Source organism: Juglans regia, chromosome 14, assembly GCF_001411555.2.
Source record: "Juglans regia cultivar Chandler chromosome 14, Walnut 2.0, whole genome shotgun sequence".
Lineage (NCBI taxonomy): Eukaryota > Viridiplantae > Streptophyta > Magnoliopsida > Fagales > Juglandaceae > Juglans > Juglans regia.
In genome coordinates, this window is record NC_049914.1 from 8,943,540 (window position 1) to 8,963,547 (window position 20,008).

At 34.1% G+C, this 20,008-nt stretch overlaps 1 protein-coding gene and 1 non-coding gene across 2 annotated transcripts; one reads left to right on the forward strand and one right to left on the reverse strand.

The window, feature by feature from the left end:
• Positions 1-107: 107 nt before the first annotated feature.
• On the reverse strand, positions 108-179 carry TRNAG-UCC. The gene has a single exon. It is a non-coding gene; the product is annotated as a tRNA-Gly (tRNA).
• Positions 180-4,372: 4,193 nt separating this feature from the next.
• LOC108992975 (non-functional NADPH-dependent codeinone reductase 2-like) lies at positions 4,373-10,234 on the forward strand. Its single transcript, XM_018967713.2, has 4 exons — positions 4,373-4,761; positions 4,894-5,137; positions 5,301-5,480; positions 9,734-10,234. The coding sequence occupies exons 1-4, from the start codon at positions 4,436-4,438 to the stop codon at positions 9,956-9,958; spliced, it is 975 nt and encodes a 324-aa protein (XP_018823258.1). The 5' UTR covers positions 4,373-4,435; the 3' UTR covers positions 9,959-10,234.
• Positions 10,235-20,008: the final 9,774 nt, after the last annotated feature.

The window sequence follows — 20,008 nt, forward strand, 5'->3', positions numbered from 1 at the left end:
TTTAACTTTTCCCGCGTTAAATATCTCTTCGGTGGTGGGCGGTGCTTGGTAAGACGTCGTTTCTCTTTTTTAAGACGGCAGTTTTTGTTGTAAAAAAGAATAAAAAATGCGTCTGCCGGGAGTCGAACCCGGGTCTATTGCTTGGAAGGCAATTATCCTAACCGTTGGACTACAAACGCTGCCACGGAAGTTTACTACAAACAATATGTATTCAATTATATAATATCTTTAGTGTTTTCTTACTACCTTGTTGCACCAGTTGCATTCTATATTTTTGTGTCATAAATGTTCAAATTAATTACAGGACCGATATATTGCAAATAGCCAATTATGTTATAGAGAATTTAATTCTAATTGCATAGAGATAAGAGACAAAGCACCGTTTGGATATTTAAAATATCTCATTACAATTATGAATAATAACGAAATTATTTGAGTTAAGATATTTTATTGTGTTTTGAGAAATGAGATAAAAAAAAATTAAATAAAATATTATAAAATTAAAATATTGTTTACATATAATTTTTTAATATTATATTTGTAAATCTTTTTATTGACACACCAAACACCCTCTCGCTAGTTGTAGTTCATCCGATCTATAGGAAGTTATCGCATTCTCTATGCCGTTAAAAGTTTGTTGGATTCTTCGTAGCTCGCCCGATGTGTTCACTCGGGGGCTAGTTTTCTAGGCTTGGCTTTTGGGTTGTGTAACAGGCCCATCGGGTTTGGTAGGCAAACTTACCCTTCCAGATAGTTTTAACTCTTTTTTATGAATATAATGGATCCTAAAATCAATAGTCTATTACACATCAAATTCGTAAACAGCATGACTCATAAAAATTAGTTTTAACTTTGAAAGTAGAAGTCATTTTTAAAAGGAAAGTGCATTGTTCAGTGAGGCCTTTTATGCTTAAAAAATAAAATCTTATAAGCTTATTTTTATTTTTATATTACATTTTTATTTAAGAATTATTCCTATAGTTTTGCAAAGTAAAATTACTAATTAAGATTTTATATCACATTGTCAATTGATAGCCCACTTACGTTTTGTTTGGATTGCACAATACTTCCAACTCATCTCAATATCCAAACACCACGAATAAAAATACTTTTCAATTTCAAATCTTTAACTCTCTCATCTAATCATTATTTAATTATTATAATTTTTCTAAACTTTCAAACAAAATATAAAAAATATTCAACATTTTCAAATTTCAAAACAAAAATAATATTAAAAAATAATATTCTAATAATATTTTAACTTTTTAATATTTTTATTCAACTTTTTCTCTCTCTTTTTTCAAAAACTCATAAAATATATTAACTCAAATTATTTTACTACTATTTACAAATCATTTCATAATTATTCACAGATAATTTCAATACTATTTACAGATCTAAACTTTCAAACAAAATATAAAAAATAATTCAACATTTTCAAATCTCAAAATAAAAATAATATTTTAACGTTATAATATTTTTATTCAACTTTTTCTCTCTCTTTTTCCAAAAACTCATAAAATATATTAACTCAAATTATTTCACTACTATTTACAAATCATTTCACAATTATTTACAGATAATTTCAATACTATTTACAGATCTAAACTTTCAAACAAAATACAAAAAATAATTCAACATTTTCAAATCTCAAAACAAAAATAATATTAAAAAATAATATTCTAATAATTTTTTAACTTTATAATATTTTTATTCAACTTATTCTCTCTCCTTTTCCAAAAACTTATAAAACATATTAACTCATGAAACTCTAGATCCAATTCTGACATTTTAGTTTTGGTCCAATAGTTGACCAACGCCATATATAGCTCATTGTTGGTCACAACTCCATATTTGATGTTCCAGTTGCCAACCACTTCATCACCAATACCATCATCTTATGGCGATCAATTAATGAATATGAAGACTACTTTCAAATTTCAAATTCAAGATTCCAAAGTTTTCCACTTTGAGTTTGAGGGATGATGTTGAAGATTTGATTTGATATTATCTTGATTTGATTTTCATAATGTTTAAGATATTTAACTTATCTTATCTCAATGTAATTTTTCTATAAATAGGGATGTATACCTTGTATTCAACAACAACTGAGAAAATAAAGATGTAGCCCTCAAAGTCTATTTCCCTATTTCTCTCTTCTCCATCTTTTTTTATATTATATTTGATTTTCTATCACTAATTTCTGCACATATAAATATATGGGTAATGATACACTTACACTTACTTTACTACTGTTTTACTGCCAAACTATTTTTTTTTTCATTTTGTTCTTTGAATTTGGATTAAAAATCTCAGAACATGACATTCTTGCATAATCTAGACAAAAATAAATTAAATCAACCAATGTAATCACGTAATTTAATTAAAAATAAATTCAATTTTATACATCACTTGGAAGAATACTTCTCCGATTTTGCTTCTTCCATCCTACAATTTCAGTATTGATCTTTTCATTTTTTTTCTTTGGGCTAGCTCCAAAGTCTTGTAACCAAAGGCCTTCTACAACAAGGCCTTCATGGCATGTCGATGTCGACCCATTCAAAAAAATTTCAATGTCTCTTAATCTTAGTCTCTTGAAACTTTTTGGGTTGCTTGAGGTCTTTAGCTTCGATGGAATGCCGCAATAATAAGTTGGTCACTCGTAAATTACTTCATGTTCTACTCTCTTACTCCAAGAACTTGATCTGAAATGCTCTTTATAACTTTAATAGGGCTGTAAAATGAAGTGATAACAAAACTTAAATATCTCTTGCAGAAAAAAAAAATAACAAATTAGGTCCACTTTAGCATCTCTTGCAAATTAGAGTGTAAAAGTGAGAAAAGTTGGTAGCTACAAGCAAGCATGTTATGACACTTATAAAAGTTCAGTTGCATGATAAATGATTACACTTTTCCATTACACTTTTCAATTGATTCCTAATATTTGTCATACTTATTCTTTATACTCCTAGCCATATTTTTTAATACTGGATCATTATTTTGACTCATTTTTTTTATAAATGCGATTGGATGCCACAAAAATATTAAAAATATACATTAGATGTAACATACAAAGAGCTAGAAAGTCTTACAGTAATATCATAAAAAATCTTCAAAAATTTAACCATTATTTTAACTCTCACCCAATCACTAGAACTTGGGGGGCTCAAGCTTACACTACGACAATAGGGAGAAAAATAATCATCATCATTCTCCAATCGCAAAAATAGCTTTTGAAATGTTTCTGCAACTTCTAACTTGAAATAAGTAGAGTTCCATATGGTGGGAACATCAAAGCACACTAATTTTGAACATCTAATTTTCTCTTTCTCTATACACTTTTTGAATTTTTCCATTCTTGCAGGAGATGATCTAACATACTTAACCACATTCCGCACCCTTGTGATTGAATCATCACAATCTTTTAACCCATCATTCACAATAAGGTTCATAATATGGGCGTGATACCTTATGTGAATATACTTCCCCTCCAACAATTCGTTTCAAGACATACAGCTTGCAGTACAAGCCTTAACCTTTAGATCACTCCAATGGTTTATTTATCATATATTTTAAAATACATAACCAAAATCTACTTTTTCTATTTTATATAATGACTGTTATAATATATCATACATCAGTTTATCTATTTTTTCTTTACATCATTTAAATGTTATACTATTTAATAGTTTGTTGGAAAAAAAGTACAAGGAGAGAGAAACTATTGTAGGAGACAAAGTACGTGAAAAGAAACAAAATAAATAAAATATTTTTACATTTATGTACAGTTCACGCTACATGTAGCTTAATACTGTAGCAAAATATAAACTAGATTTGAAAATACATGATCCGATGGAGGTAGTTTTGAGCTACTTTTTTTTAAAAATTTTACATAAAAATAAGTTTTGTAAAATTCATTGGGAGTGCTCTTGTAGATTTTACTACTTATTAAATATTAGAAATTAATCGCATGGTCGTATATATATATATTTTTTTAGATAAATATAAAACATATATAAAAATAATAATTTTTTAAAGATGGATTATACTCTTTTATAAAAAAAATATGTGCCACATAGATAATCTATAATTGTATGTATTATTAATCAAATATAAAATACTAGTCACGTGTGTGAGTGGTGTGAAGCGATTTGGTACATCACACTGCATATTAACACTGACATATTTTTTTTATTAAAAAAAAATATTGTAAAAATTTCTTAAGAGAAAAAAAATTCTCTATCTCATAAAAATTATTTATACGTACTATTTGTACCGTTCCATTAAATAAATACTTTACAGATCAAAATTAATAATTTAATGCGCAACTTGACACGCGAGCTTGCCTGCAATAACACTTTTCCTATTATAAAGTCGCGTGGGGTGAACTAGAGGAACGGGCCAGACATCACACGTTAAGATTTGCAGAAAAATCATGGATGGGCGCAGCATTCCAGAGTTCCTTTTGGACTCCTCGAGCGGCAAGAGCATTCCACTTCTGGGCTTCGGCACGGCCGAATACCCTTTTGGCGCCTCCTCTGAAACCCTGAGAGAAACCTTCCTTCATGCCACCAGACTGGGATACCGCCACTTTGATACTGCTGCTCTTTACCAGTCCGAGCAGTATCTTCGGGAAGCCATTGACGATGCCGTGCGCCTTGGCTTAATCAGAGGCAGAGACGAACTCTTCATCACTTCCAAGCTCTGGTGCAGCGATGCACACTACGACTGTGTCCTCCCTGCACTGCAGAAAACACTCGAGTATTATTAATATAACAAAAACTAGCTAGCTATTCTAGCTCTTGTTTATTTGTTTCTTCTTTTGCCCCCTCTCTGTTCATCTAATCACGAGGAATAATCTTGTTGTTTGTTATATCAATACCTTTTGTGCAGCAATCTAAATCTGGAGTACATAGATCTTTATCTTATTCATTGGCCCGTAAGCTTGAAGCCAGGGGAAAAGGAACTGCCTGTTAAAAAGGAGGACCTCCTTCCTATAGATCTCAAATCCGTATGGGAAGCTATGGAAAACTGTCAAAAGCTTGGTTTGGCTAAATCCATCGGTGTAAGCAACTTCTCCATAAAGAAGCTTCAAACCCTACTTGCCACAGCAAAGATCCCTCCAGCCGTCAATCAAGTTGGTGGTTTTTCTTTATTTTCTTGTGTTTTTTTTTTTTTTCATTCAAATTCAAATCCTTTTCTATTAATAAAACTACTCAAAAAAGTTGGATCTTCAATTAGTTTGCGGGATGCAGATTGTAATCATCATGTCCATCTCCTGCATGCTTTATATTTGTAAGGTGGAGATGAACCCGCTTTGGCAACAAAGAAACCTGAGAAAGTTTTGTGAGGAAAAGGGTATACATGTGACGGCGTACTCTCCCTTGGGAGCCAAAGGAACACTTTGGGGAACAAACTGGGTAATGGAATGTGAGGTGCTAAAAGAGATTGCTTATGCTACAGGAAAATCAGTTGCTCAGGTAATAATATTATTATATTATCTTCTTATATATTCGTCTTTTCCATTTACATATCTCGTTCTTTCTTGGAATTTTGAAAAGTCTTTTGGTCATAGAAAATAATATCCTTACATCTCTTTTATTATTATTTTATTAATTTATTAATTTTTTTTTTTTACTCTTTGAATCTGATCTAAAAATTTTATAATATGATCTTCTTACATGAGCTAAAAAAAAATTAATCAAATAATGTAATCATATAATTTAACTAAAAATAAATTTAATTTTATAAAAATTGACCTATTTATGCAAGAAATTTTTAATTCAAATTCAAATAACAAAAAAAAATAAAAAAGATGGTAAATCAGTAATAAAAGAGGTGTAAGGTATCATTACCCACTTGGTTATCGTTTTTTTTTTTTTTTAATTTCAACTTCATATAAAAAATCTTTCAATTAAGTTTTATTTCTTTTTAGAAAAATCTGATCCAATCGTTTGCCTAATTAGTTCCAATAGAAAATAAAATATACAAAAGCAAAAATAGTTTTTACAAAATTAAAATTAACTACCCTATAAAAAAACTTATATTCATACAACGTACTTTACAAATTATCTAGTACCTATCCATATTCATAAACCCCAATACAATATATATTTTTAAAAAAATTTATTTAAATTAAAATTTCCTATCTACTTTCATATATAAAACCCAATTAGATTGGGGCCTCAATCGATCGAACGATCGATATCATTACTAGTACCAAGTATATGTGCAACGACTTGCGAAGACATGACATGCCAACATATATTATAATCCTGAAAATTAAATATTTAATTAAATTAGTATTCAATAGTCTTTTAGTGACACTAACCCAGTGGTAGTATTTTTCCTTTTGACGGTTTTATTTATTTATCAGTATTCAATGACTTAACACGATATCCATACATAATATTAAGACATTTTAATCCAACTTATAAGTCGCTTCCTCTGTGATTTGAATTTGTGATGTGGTATATATTATGATATATACCAATTGTTAATTAAAGATTAAACTATTAATCCAAAAGCTCTAAGACTATTAGATATTAATTTAGTTAAACTTTTAATTAACGGTTATGACGATAACAACATATGCATGATATATGTGTGTATATATATATATATCTTCCTATAACTTAAAAGAGGCTATATTTCTATTACTATTCATTACTGTTGATGAACAGTAATGAACAGTAATGAATAGTAAAGAGGTTTTTTTTTTTTTTTTCTTCGCGTGTTTGTTTTGATTTTTCTGTTTCTTTTTGGGTTCGTCCGTGTAAATGTCAGTGTGCGACGTAATACTACAATCCACGTCCCTCTCTACAACATCACAACAAAATCACCACAAAATAAAAAAATCATCACACAAGTTATCACACAACTCACCAAATCAACACACATGTTTCTACGCAAGTCAAAAATCATGGTCATCGGCTGGAGTTTGGGAAGGAGGGAGAGTCTGTGTGAGAGTGAGAGAGAGTGGGCATGCATGAGAGGTAGATCGGGGCTAGGGGTAGGTCGATGGTGGCCAGAGGAGGCTCATGACGGTGGCTGGACATCGTGGGTCGTGGTGCACGGCAGTGGAAGTGGGAGAACCCGTGCGTGAGAGAGGTGGACTTCGTGGGAGCAAACGGCAGGGAGATGGAAGCCGAGCTCGCTGGAGGGGGATGGCCGATGGAAGAGGAGGCTACGGTGGAGGTGATGGCGTCGAAGGATGGTGCACGGCGGTGCAGCAACATCAAGCCCATTCGGGTTGTGCACAGTCGAGAGAGAGGAAGAGAGAGCGTGAGAGAAGGAGACCGATGTGAAAGGACTCACCGGAGTGAGGTGGTGCCGGTGGAAAGGGCAGTGAGGCTCACCAGTGCACGGCGGCGCTGGGTTGGGCAGAGGAAGATTCAGCTGGGAGAGGGGCAGGGTACTGTATATGCGTGAGCTGAGGGAGGAAAGAGAGGGGAGGAAAAAGTGAGGGAAAATGAAGAGGGTCTGGGTATTTATCTAGTCCCTTCGTCTTGGGGTCTTCAAAATGATCTAATTGTAAAAGATTAAAATATTGATTTGAATATACATAAACATTGACTTAGTTAAAAATATTGAAATAAATTAAATAGATGATAAAATTTTATTAAATAATTTTAAGAAATTAATCTCAACCCTTCATTTTAAGTCATTAGATTTGATCTAACAATAGAAATTTAAACATTAATTTAAACTAATTTAAAATTTAAATAATTAATATATAAATAGCATATAATACATAAACTATCAAATTTAATTTATAAAATACTAATCTTTCATCATTAAATAAATGATGAAATTTTATTAAATATTTTTAAGAAATTAAAACCATATAAATAATTAGAATTTTAACATAATTTAAGTATGATAATATCATTAATTAACTAAATAAATAGCATATCATACATAAACTATCAAATTTAATTTATAAAATACTAATATTCCATCATTAAATAAATGATAAAATTTTATTAAATATTTTTAAGAAATTAAAATCATATAAATAATTAGAGTTTTAATATAATTTAAATATGATAATATTTTTATTTAACTAAATTAGGCAAACGAGCGTGGGGAATGAGAGAGAGTGAGAAAGGAAAAGTGGGAAAAAATGTTGGTCTTTAGGTTTTAAATTTCAATCCTTCATCTTTAATCTTCAGATTTAATCTAACAGTAGAAGTTTAAATATTGATTTAAACTAACATAAAATAGATAATTAAAATATAAATATTCTATCATATACTTAATATTAACTTTAATTTATAAAATACTAATTTTTCATTATTAAATAAAAGATAAAATTTTACTGAACATTTTTAAGAGAATAATATTATATCATACACTAAAAATTAACTTTAATTTATAAAATACTAATTTTTCATCATTAAATAAATGATGAAATTTTACTATATATTTTTAAGAGAGAAAAATTATTTAATTAATTTGAATTTTTAATATAATTTAAATTTCATAATAAATGATGAATATAAATAAATAATAATTTTATTATTATATATTAGATTATTTTAATATTTGAAATTATACTTTAATTTTTTTTTCAATTTGGTAGACGTGGCAAACGTTAAACGGTCAACAGCAGTGTGGAGAACGCATATACGCCATGAATTCGAGATGTGATATTCATGCATATGCAAACAGATAGAATTCATGTATATCACATCTCGAATTCATGGCGTATATGCATTCTCCACACTGCTCATGTTGACCCTTCAACGTCTTTGGACTCTTCTGGACTACACTTATTATATCGTGACTTCCTACGGGTCATCAGGTCTGGCTAGCTTTTTAAGTCCACTAATTAATTAATTTGTTGGATGAAGATTTTTCTAAATTATTTTTTAAAGAAAATATGTTTCACGGCATTTTGTAAAAGTGGTACAGAATCTATAAATATATATATATATATATATATATTTATATAGTTAAAGTAAGACAGTCTTTTTAATTTATTGGAATTTGAAATAATACATAATTATAATTTTTTTAAATTCTCACACAAAATATAATAAACAATTTAATTTTTTTAAATTTTAATTTAATTTTTTCAAATCTCAAAATAATAATAATATTAAAAAATAATATTTTAATAATATTTTATTTAATTTTTAACTTTTATTTAAAATCATCTCATCTCATTTCACTATCCAAACGGAAGATTATATAGAACTCGTTATAATTGCACAATTTGCGAGGTAATTAAATGATTATTAGATAATTTTGAACTTCACAGTCATTTATCTTTTTGGCAATTTGGTGGTAAACATATAGTCTTATATATGATACAACTCTATGCAAATTAGCCACCAAATACAACTCAAATTAGTCTCATCAGATTACATATAGAGAAATACTTTTAACTATAAAGAAATTTCAAATTAATCTGATCATATTATTCGATTAATTAACAAACGTACAATATTATGTTTTAAATACATAAATAGTAACATAGATTAACTTAGGCTTGGTACTATTCCTAAAAGCTGCATGCTAGCTTAACAAATTAAATAAGTTCAATTGCCTAAGCTGTTAGAATATTATGCAGGTATAAATTAAAAAGATCATCATGAAAGTCATATTTTGAGATTTTAATTTGGAATAACTTATTTATATACTTTGTTTTTTCTGCTTGATCTTTTTTATTGCCGCTAATATTTAATACTAATATACTTGCATGGTAATTATTTATTGTCATATTAAGATTTCATTAAGATGGGTATATGAGCAAGGAGTCAGTGTGCTTGTGAAAAGCTTCAACAAGGAGAGAATAAAAGAAAATCTAGACATATTTGACTGGAAACTAAGCCCAGAGGATTTACAGAAGATAAGCCATATTCCACAACGAAAAGGATTCCCTGGAATTGAATTTATCTCTGATGAAGGCCCTTACAAGACTCTTTCAGAGCTTTGGGATGGCGAGATTTAATTTAGCATGCATTTGGTGACAAAGAACTTCACATAATCGATCGCACTTTCTTAATAAATTATGATCGATTATTTACTATGTATGGAATATTTATCATCCTCTGATCTTATCTCTCTCTCTTTTATTGTTCTTTGGATTGTCCTTCATTGTTTTTGCTTAGGTTGTATGCATGTTCAGTATTGAAAATACTAATTAAATCTAATGTGACTGTAATGAACCCAAGTAAATTGGGGCGTCCAAATTAGTTGTTATTTTTTATTGTATTTGAGTTGTTAATCTGTTTAGTGGCCCATGGGCTTAGTTGGTTATGGTCAATTAGAGGTGTTGGCTCAAGTATATGTAGTGGGGAGTCCTTGTGGGAGGGCATCTTGAATCTGGAATATATTTGTGTTGATCATTTCTGTAATGGAGGTTGGGTCCCTCGAAGAACCCGTAGCTATGAATCAGTGGCTTGTCTGAGCTTTTTATCAAATAGCTTGTGTGCCCTCTGTTTCATTACTGCAATCATAACAATTCAACTCGTCCACATTCCTTATTACAACAACAAACATCATTCCATTACACAGCAGCAACCATCCCATTTCCTCATCTCCTTCCTTACAACAACATACACAAGGAGGTTCATAACAATTAGTATCTAGAGCTACCGATTCTTCAATGGACGGAATAACCTTTAACAACCAGCCAGTAAATTTGCTGCCACTGATGGAAAAAGCTCTTGAAAAAATGTTGCACGTCACAGAGTTACTTGATCAAATGCACGCAAATTACAAGGTTTACAAGCAACAAGTCGAGGAATCCTTCTTGGTCTGGGAAGATTAAGCTGCAGAGGAGGGAGTAGAAAATGGAGCTACGACTTCAATCGAAGATTCACAAAAATGGATAGTGCAGGAAAAAAATGGAACGACGAATGTAGATGAAATCTTGGAAGAAAGAAAAGAGAAGGCAATGCTCACGATATCTATCCCTAAAGAAATTTCTCTCCCCTCACTTCCCTTAAATTCCTCACCCTCACCACAAAAATCCAGTCTGACTATATTACTACTTGCAAATCCATTTGATGAGGAAGAGGTCAATCCCTTCTCGAAGGGATCTACTGCTCCTGGATCTAAGCCATACATTCCAACATTAGGATCTGAAACCTTTGCTCTCACAGATCCAAAATTAATTTCGCATTTACTTTCAGATTTCCCTCTCCATGTTTCGTCTGATGTTAAACTCGCCGAGATGGAATCTTTGATCAGGGATGGAGCCAGGAACCAGATCACCAAGATGAACCTCATCAATAGTGGGAAGGTTGTACCTCGTCTGGTTTGGCAACCTTCATGGAAATTCTCCATGGACTCGAATGACAACTTTGAAGATTCACTTTCAAGAGAAAGTGAATTTGCAAAAGACGAAGGGGTTGTGGAAGAGAGCAACGGAGATAAAAAAAGAAAATCCTGGAAGATTGAGTTGCATTCGAAAAAGAAGTGAAAGACTCATTGGTGAGAAGCGCTCCAATGGATTCATTGCACTGTAGGTCGAGAGCGGGAAGCTCGAGAATTGCACTGTGATGGGGTCAGATCTGTACTCTAGCAGCAAAAGGAAAGCGATAGCTACTATGAATTCTAGTCTCGGGTTGATTCTGCAATTTTTTCACCCACTTGCATTATTTTCATATCACAGTCCAATTCTCAAATACAAGTGTGGCATCAAAGAGAGAGCAAAGGCAGGTTTAAAGGTAGCAAAAGATAAGCTTGAGAAGACTGTGCTAGATGGTCGACAACTGGCCTTGAAGATAAGTGCAAACTCTGTATATGGATTCACTGGAGCTATTGCTGGGTAGTTACCTTGCTTAGAGATATCTCCAAGTGTTACAAGCTATGGTCAACAAATGATTGAGCACACCATAAAACTTGTCAAAGATAAATTTACAATGCTTGGGGGCTATGAACACAACGCTGAGGTTATATCTAGGAACACAGATTCAGTTAAAAAACCTTCCATTGAAGTTCTTCCTGAGGAATGTCTATTTGAGATATTCAGACGCCTCCCCGAAGGCAAAGAAAGGAGCTCTTGTGCTTGTGTATTCAAGCATTGGCTTATGCTTCTAAGTAACATCTGTAAGGCTGAAAATTGCAAGGAGGTGTCTGCTTCTAATGAGGTTGATATGGTCACTAGTGATGGAGATCAAGATATTGGGGTTACTAGTTCAAAAAGGGAAGTCCATCTGTCCCTGCAACCTTGCTTAACCCAAAATTTAAGGAGCTATGAGTATGGATTTCTGGTATATACACTTGATAGGTTGCGGGAATTTGTTAAGTTTAAGGCCATGAATATAGCTAGTTTGCTGGTTGTTGCATGGCATGAGTCTCTTTCAAATGTTGGTGATAAATTGGATGAAAGGGTAAATAATGCACCTCAACTATTTGATATATTGTCACTTAAGGTTGTTTTTGAGTGGTATGAGATGAATTTGCCACAACCTTGGGAACTGATAGAGGAACAAATATTGTGGCCCTTTGACAGATGAAAGGAAAAAGAAATGGGGCTAAATGTAGTTTCTCTATGGTACGCTTTTGGCCATCTGTGCTTATTTGGATATGAGGTGGAAGCTCTCAAGACATGGGAGGGAGAGACTTAAAGCTAGTAACCAGTACTTGCCTCCTCTTGTTTTAGTTGATGTGATTCGGAAGCTTGGCGTTATGTTTGAAATATGATTCAGAATGATTTTTGGTGCATGGATGAGGATTGGATTTTGATCTTAGAAAATTGCTTAGAGCCTGCAATCTATACTCTTCTATACTATTCTATACCTTTCAATATTTTTATCTTGGAGTGTGGGTGAAAATTGTGCCATTGTTATTAACCTTGAGGACAACGTTCCTTTGAGGGGGAGAGGATGTTATGACTCTCCATGGCAATAAAGACATGAGTAGCTGTCGGCAAGGGGTGGAGAAGAAGCAAGCTGAGTATGAAATGCTAAATTGGAACCAATACTATGAAGTTGCATCAATATTTCAACCTTGAGAATAAGGTTCTTTGAATGGGTGGATAATGTAATGAACCCAAGTAATTTGGGCCAAGCTTGATGGGCGTCCAAATTAGTTGTTATTTTTTATTGTATTTGAGTTGTTAATCTGTTTAGTGGCCCATGGGCTTAGTTGGTTATGGTCAATTAGAGGTGAGCCAGTGCTGGCTCAAGTATATGTAGTGGGGAGTCCTTGTGGGAGGGCATCTTGAATCTGGAATATATTTGTGTTGATCATTTCTGTAATGGAGCTTAGGGTTGGGTCCCTCGAAGAACCCGTAGCTATGAATCAGTGGCTCGTCTGAGCTTTTTATCAAACAGCTTGTGTGCCCTCTGTTTCATTACTGCAATCGTAACAATTCATCTCCTCCACATTCCTTATTACAACAACAAACATCATTTCATTACACAGCAGCAGCCATCCCATTTCCTCATCTCCTTCCTTACAACAACATATACAAGGAGGTTCATAACAGTGACTACCTATATATATTAGACATGATTTTTCTTTCTGAGCCACCGTTAACAAATATAATATATATATATATATATTCTTCTGAAAAGCGTGGACATGATCTCAAACTTGCCCCCAAAAAAACATAGATATATATAGATATATATTATCATAACATTTAATTAAATAACTAAAATAAAAAAGGAGAAATCATAATTTTTACGCACAAATTAACTATGGTTTGTTTTTCACATTTATTCCTCAAACTAGTTAAAATTTAAATTTAAATGCTAAACTACTTATATTTATATATCATCTTGCATATATCCTCGATTAATAAGAAAGAAAATATGGTCATGTGAAATATATAATCTCAATGATCGGGGCTTAATCAATGAGGTAATTAAATTGAAAATATAGACAGTTAAGGGAGTAAATTATAACCTTTTGTTAATTCAAAATGCAAAATAAAAAATAGGCGGTAATTTATAGATGAAAGATGTAATTGCTCTAAATAAAAAAAATATAAAAATACATTAAGAAAATGGAGAACTTACATTAACGCCAACATGTATTAACTTATATAAGTCTAGCTGGCATATAAACTACACATGTAATATACAAAATACAGTTAGCTTTATTAGCATAGATACATTACAAACTGTACAGCAGGATAGAATACTAGAACAACCGTAGGAAAACTTTTCTGTTATTCTCTCCAATACTTGTAACAACCTTTTATTCTCTTTTCTGTTTCCAGAATCTTCTGTAATATGTGTATATAAACACTGAAATCATAATGAAATGCTACTGAGGTATTACAAGAAATATGTAACTCTGTCATGGTATCAGAGCATTTCGACCACTAGTCTCAGAAATGGATCTTCATCCTCCAACCTCTTCCGCTCTCTCAACACCAAATTCATCTGTTGTTTCTTCTTTCTCCCACATTGTGACTACAAAACTCACCACTGAAAACTTTCCTCTGTGGAAAGTGCAAATCAGTGCTTATTTACGTGGTCATGACATTTTTCAATATGTTGATGGCTCACTTCTCTGTCCACCAAAAGTGCTTTCTAACCAAACGACTGTCAATCCTGCATATTCAGCTTGGAAAAGAACAGATCAGCTTGTGCTGGGTATCTTGTTCTCTTCACTCTCCGATTCAGTTGTTAGCCATGTTCTCACGGCAACCACCTCTCATGAACTATGGAATTCCTTAGCCTCTCATTCTCAAGCCAAACAATTTCAAACTCATTTTCAGTTAGCAAACCTCACCCGAGGAGATCAATCCATCACCTCTTATTTTGGCAAAGTTCGAGCTCTTGCCGATATTCTAGTAGTAACAGGTAGTCTCTTGAATGATCAAGATTTTGTTTCCTATTTACTCACCGAGCTTGGTCCTTCCTATGAATCTTTCATTACCTCTGTTACAACAAGAGCCGAACCCATAACTTCTCATGAGCTTTTTCAACTGCTACTTGTTCATGAGAGTCGTATCTCTCATAATACCAGGAGTTTTTCATCCACGGAACCAACAGTAAACCTCACAACATCTGGAGGTCATAACCAACGTGGGAAAAGTTTTACACGAGGTGGTCATTTTGGACGCAATGGCAGAGGCCGTTCCAATTTTAACAACAGAGGTGGTCGTACCTACTCATACCCAATCTCAAACAACCAGTCATATTCATCAAACAATCACCCAACTTGTCAAGTTTGTACTAAACCAGGACATGTGGCACTGCAATGTCGCCACCGATTCAATCATTCTTATCAGTATGAAGCTCCTCCATCTTTCTCAGCTAACTTCACCACCTCAAACAGTTATTCCGATGGGAACTGGTACCCAGATTCAGCGGCAACTCATCACATCACCAACAATCTTCAAAATCTGAATCTATCCTCCGAATCTTACACTGATGGTGACCAAATTAGAGTGGGAGATGGTACTGCACTGCCTATACAGAACATTGGTGATTCAAATCTTTTCTCTGCCTCCTCTTCTTTCAAACTTCGAAATCTTCTGCATGTTCCTTTAATCACTAAGAATCTTGTTTCCGTGCATAAATTTTGTACTGACAATCGTTGCTTCTTTGAATTCCATGCCTCTCATTTCTCTGTTAAGGACACTTTGACGGGGAAGCTGCTCCTCACCGGTACCAATCATAATGGGTTGTATGTCTTTCCCTCCGCGCCTGTTTCTTCTTCGCCATCCACTCATATAGGTGAAAGGACCTCTGTTGCTCAGTGGCACCGACGATTGGGTCACCCCTCTCTCACTCTCGTCTCTCGCATTCTGCACCAAAAGTGTTTGAAATTTTCTCCCAAAGACAAAGACTTCATGTGCTCGGACTGCCCCTTGGCCAAAAGCCATCAACAGTCTTTTAAACCTTCTTAGGCCCAAGCTATTAAGCCCCTTGAACTTGTTTGTGCCGATCTCTGGGGTCCAGCCCCATACATGTCTAGCAATGGCTTTAAATATTATTTGTCCTTTGTTGATCAATATACGCATTTTACTTGGTTTTTTCCATTAAAACTGAAGTCTGATGTGTATAATACTTTTCTTACATTTCTTCCTTACATTGAAAGACTATTCAATACAAAATTAATTACTCTTCAGACGGATGGTGGTGGTGAGTTCAAACCTCTCACCTCGTTTTGTCAAAAAATGGGCATCACGCATCGCTTCACTTGTCCTCACACCCATCAACAAAATGGGCTTGTTGAACGAAAACATAGACACATTTTAGAGACTGGGCTTGCCCTCTTGGCCCATGCATCTATGCCCTTACATTTTTGGGTTGAAGCTTTTGAAGCTGCTGTTTATCTCATAAATCTCCTTCCCTCTCCCATCTTAAATAACAAATCTCCATATAATCTTGTTTTCAGTAAAGATCCTGATTACAATTTTTTGAAAGTCTTTGGGTGTGAATGTTGGCCTCACTTACGTGCTTACAATAATCACAAACTTCAGTTTCGGTCAAAATCATGCCTTTTTCTTGTTACAGTTCATCACACAAGGGATATAAATGCTTAGATCTTGCTGCCAATAGACTCTATGTGTCTTGAGATGTTGTATTCAATGAATCCTCATTTCCTTACCAAAAATCACGGGCCCAACTCAATAATTCCTCTTCTAAATCCATTGAGGCCCTTATACCTTTATTATCTCCTTCAATTTTGGGGCCAGGCCCAAGCCCACTATCCACGCCCATTTCCCCCTCCTCTCCTTCAATCCCTAACTTCTCTGGTTCGTCTTCTTCGACACATTCCTCTTCTCTGAATCCTTCTTCTTCCACTACCCTTATCCCTCCTAGATCTCCCATTATCACAAGAGCACACACAAATTCATCTCGTCCCCGTGTTATGATTGACGGTACAGTACCATATCCCATTCGACAGTGCTTCACCATCACAAAGGAACCCGCCAACACCCCTTCTAGCTTCTCTGCTGCGTCCAAACTTCCAGAATGGTGGCAAGCCATGGTCGAAGAGTACAATGCTCTTCTACAAAACCACACGTGGTGTTTGGTTCCTCCTAATAGTGCTTCTAATATTCTTGGTTGTCGGTGGATTTACAAGACAAAGTTTCATGCAAATGGCTCAATTGAAAGAAGGAATGCTCGATTGGTAGCTAAAGGCTATCATCAACAAGAAGGGATCGATTATCATGACACTTTCAGTCCAGTTGTCAAGGCACCCACTATTCGGATGATTCTTTCTATTGCCGTAGCTAGAAGATGGTCTCTGCGCCAAATAGACATACAAAATGCCTTTCTTCATGGAGAGTTGTCTGACACAGTGTTCATGCAGCAACCACAAGGCTTCATTGATCCTCTTCATCCTGATTATGTCTGTAAATTGAAGAAAGCAATCTACGGACTCAAGCAAGCGCCACGGGCGTGGTTTGCACAGTTAAGCTCCTGGCTTCTTGGGTATGGTTTCACAGCTTCAAAAGCTGACCCATCTCTGTTTGTTCTTGCAAATGGTGATCTGAGAATTTATCTACTGGTTTATGTAGATGATATAGTGATTACATCATCTCATTCATCTGCCATAAATAAACTCATTACTGACTTGAGGCATGCATTTCCAGTTAAGGACTTAGGCTCTCTGTCGTATTTTTTGGGTTTGGAAATTGATTATTTGAGTGATGGTTTGCTGCTTACTCAAATAAAATACATCAAGGACCTTCTGCATCGCAGTAACATGTTGCATGCTAAATCCATGCCATCTCCCATGGCAGCTTCTTTAAAACTGTCCAATTGTGATTCTCCTATTTTTTATGATCCCACACGGTTTAGAAGCACTGTAGGAGCCTTGCAATACCTCTCTCATACGCGACCAGACATAAGCTTTGCTGTGAACAAAGTATGTCAGTTTATGCATGAACCGAAAGTGCCGCGTTGGAGTGCTGTTAAAAGAATTTTGAGATACCTCAAAGGCACAATTAATCATGGTCTATTGTTTCCTTTCAAAACCTCTTTCAATCTCCAAGCATACTCTAATGCTGATTGGGCAGGATGCCCAGATGATAGACGATCGATAGGAGGTTTCTGCATTTTTCTTGGTCATCACTTAATCTCCTAGAGTTCTAGAAAACAAAAGACAGTGGCAAGATAAAGCACTGAAGCTGAGTATAAATCTATTGCTACTGCTGCTGCTGAATTAATTTGGTTACAAACTGTACTCTGTGAACTTGGAATTAATCTCTCTAAAGCTCCAACCTTATGGTGTGACAATATTGGTGCCAATTATCTTGCTGCAAATCTAGTATACCATTCGAGAACCAAGCACATGGATATTGATTTTCACTTTGTGAGGGATAAGGTTGCAGCTAAGTCTCTTGCAGTTTCTTTCATCAGCTCCAAAGACCAAATTGTAGATTTTTTACAAAACCTTTAGTATCTGATAAATTTTATAGTTTTCGGTTGAGTCTCAATGTTGTTGACACCCCCTTGGACTCGAGGGGGCGTATTAGCATAGATACATTACAAACTGTACAGTAGGATAGAATACTAGAACAACCGTAGAAAAACTTTTCTATTATTCTCTCTAGTACTTGTAACAACCTTTTATTCTCTTTTCTGTTTCCAGAATCTTCTGTAATATGTGTATATAAACACTGAAATCATAATGAAATGCTACTGAGGTATTACAAGAAATATGTAACTCTGTCAAGCTTAGTTAGTTATATTTTCTTGAATTATTTCTTGTATATAAGTGACCCGATAGATGTACTTTGGCTATCAAGTAATACAATCCAAGCCATTTTCTCTCTCAATCAAGATTCCCTATTTTCTCTGTTCTTGCACAAACTTCTGCACTTCTCTCGTTCTTGTGATTCAATACACAAGGTTTCTACTAGGTTGATTATTTGATATGATATCAGAGCAATAAACTTTGATATGGCTTCCACATCAAACTTTGGTATGGCTTCCACACCAAATCCTGATTTTTTGCTGGAGGATTTTTCAAATCCTTATTTTTTTCATCATGGAGAAAGCCCCAATTCTATTTTAGTTTCTCAGCCATTAAATAGTGTGAATTACTACACCTGGAGTTAGGGGTGCTACCCGCCCCCTATGGGGCGAGGCCACCCCCCCTGCCCGCCCCCCGCCCCTGCATGGGTGGGAGTGTGAAATTCTTCCCCGTACCCCACCCCTGCATGGGCGGGGGCAGGGTACCCCGTCAACTCGCCGGGGTGCGGGGCTGGACCCCCATCCGTCCGCCCCCTACTAGACCTTTGGCCTAGCTCAGTTTTCTGGGTGCTAAATGGCTCAGAATCTATTTTTGGGCCCAAAATCTGTTTTTGGGCATAGAATTTAACTAAAAATATATATATTTAAAAATTGGATATATATAGATAGAACTATTAACTATATACTAAATTTTAACTATTAGCTAATTAAGTAATAATCATCACTAAGGCACTAAGCTATTACAAATTATAATTTACAATTATACAAATTAAGACTCTAAGAGAACTAATAAACTATTACAATATTACAAACTCCTCTAAAAATATTAAATATTACTAATTGTACTATTAACTATTGTAGCAACATTACACTTAATTGTAAATAATTGTAAATTAACAATTATACATAAAAAAAAGTGAAAGTATATAAAAAAACACTCAATTAAAATGGTTCGATGTCTTTCTATAATTCACTCAATTAAAAAACACCTACCCCCGCATCTGACGGATCGGGGGCTCCGCCCCATTAAACAGGGGCGGATTGGAAGAGGGGCGGGAGCCCGCTGCCCACCCCTACATGGAGCAGGTCAATGTTGACAACTCTCAATGAAAAGAACAAAACAGGTTTTGTGGATGAAACTTTCTCTTGGCCTGTTGATTAATCAGATCCCTTGTATATTTGTGGTTTCATTGTAACAATATGGTCCTTTCATAGATTCTTAATTCTCTTACCAAAGAAATTGCTAATAGTGTTATAGGTACCCCAATCGTTGAAGAAGTTTGGAGAAACTTGAAGACTCGATTCACTCAAGGTAATGGTTCTAGCCTATTTCAACTCAAAAAAAGATCTTGCTTCTTTAACTCAATATCAATCTTCTG

What these genes read in the sequence shown, in the direction of transcription:
- LOC108992975 (XM_018967713.2), top strand. Translation starts at nt 4,436, where the DNA reads ATGGATGGGCGCAGCATTCCAGAGTTCCTTTTGGACTCCTCGAGCGGC. An exon ending in TCCCTCCAGCCGTCAATCAA is followed by an intron (nt 5,138 to 5,300) that starts GTTGGTGGTTTT and finishes TATATTTGTAAG; the next exon opens with GTGGAGATGAACCCGCTTTG. An exon ending in CAGGAAAATCAGTTGCTCAG is followed by an intron (nt 5,481 to 9,733) that starts GTAATAATATTA and finishes TGTCATATTAAG; the next exon opens with ATTTCATTAAGATGGGTATA.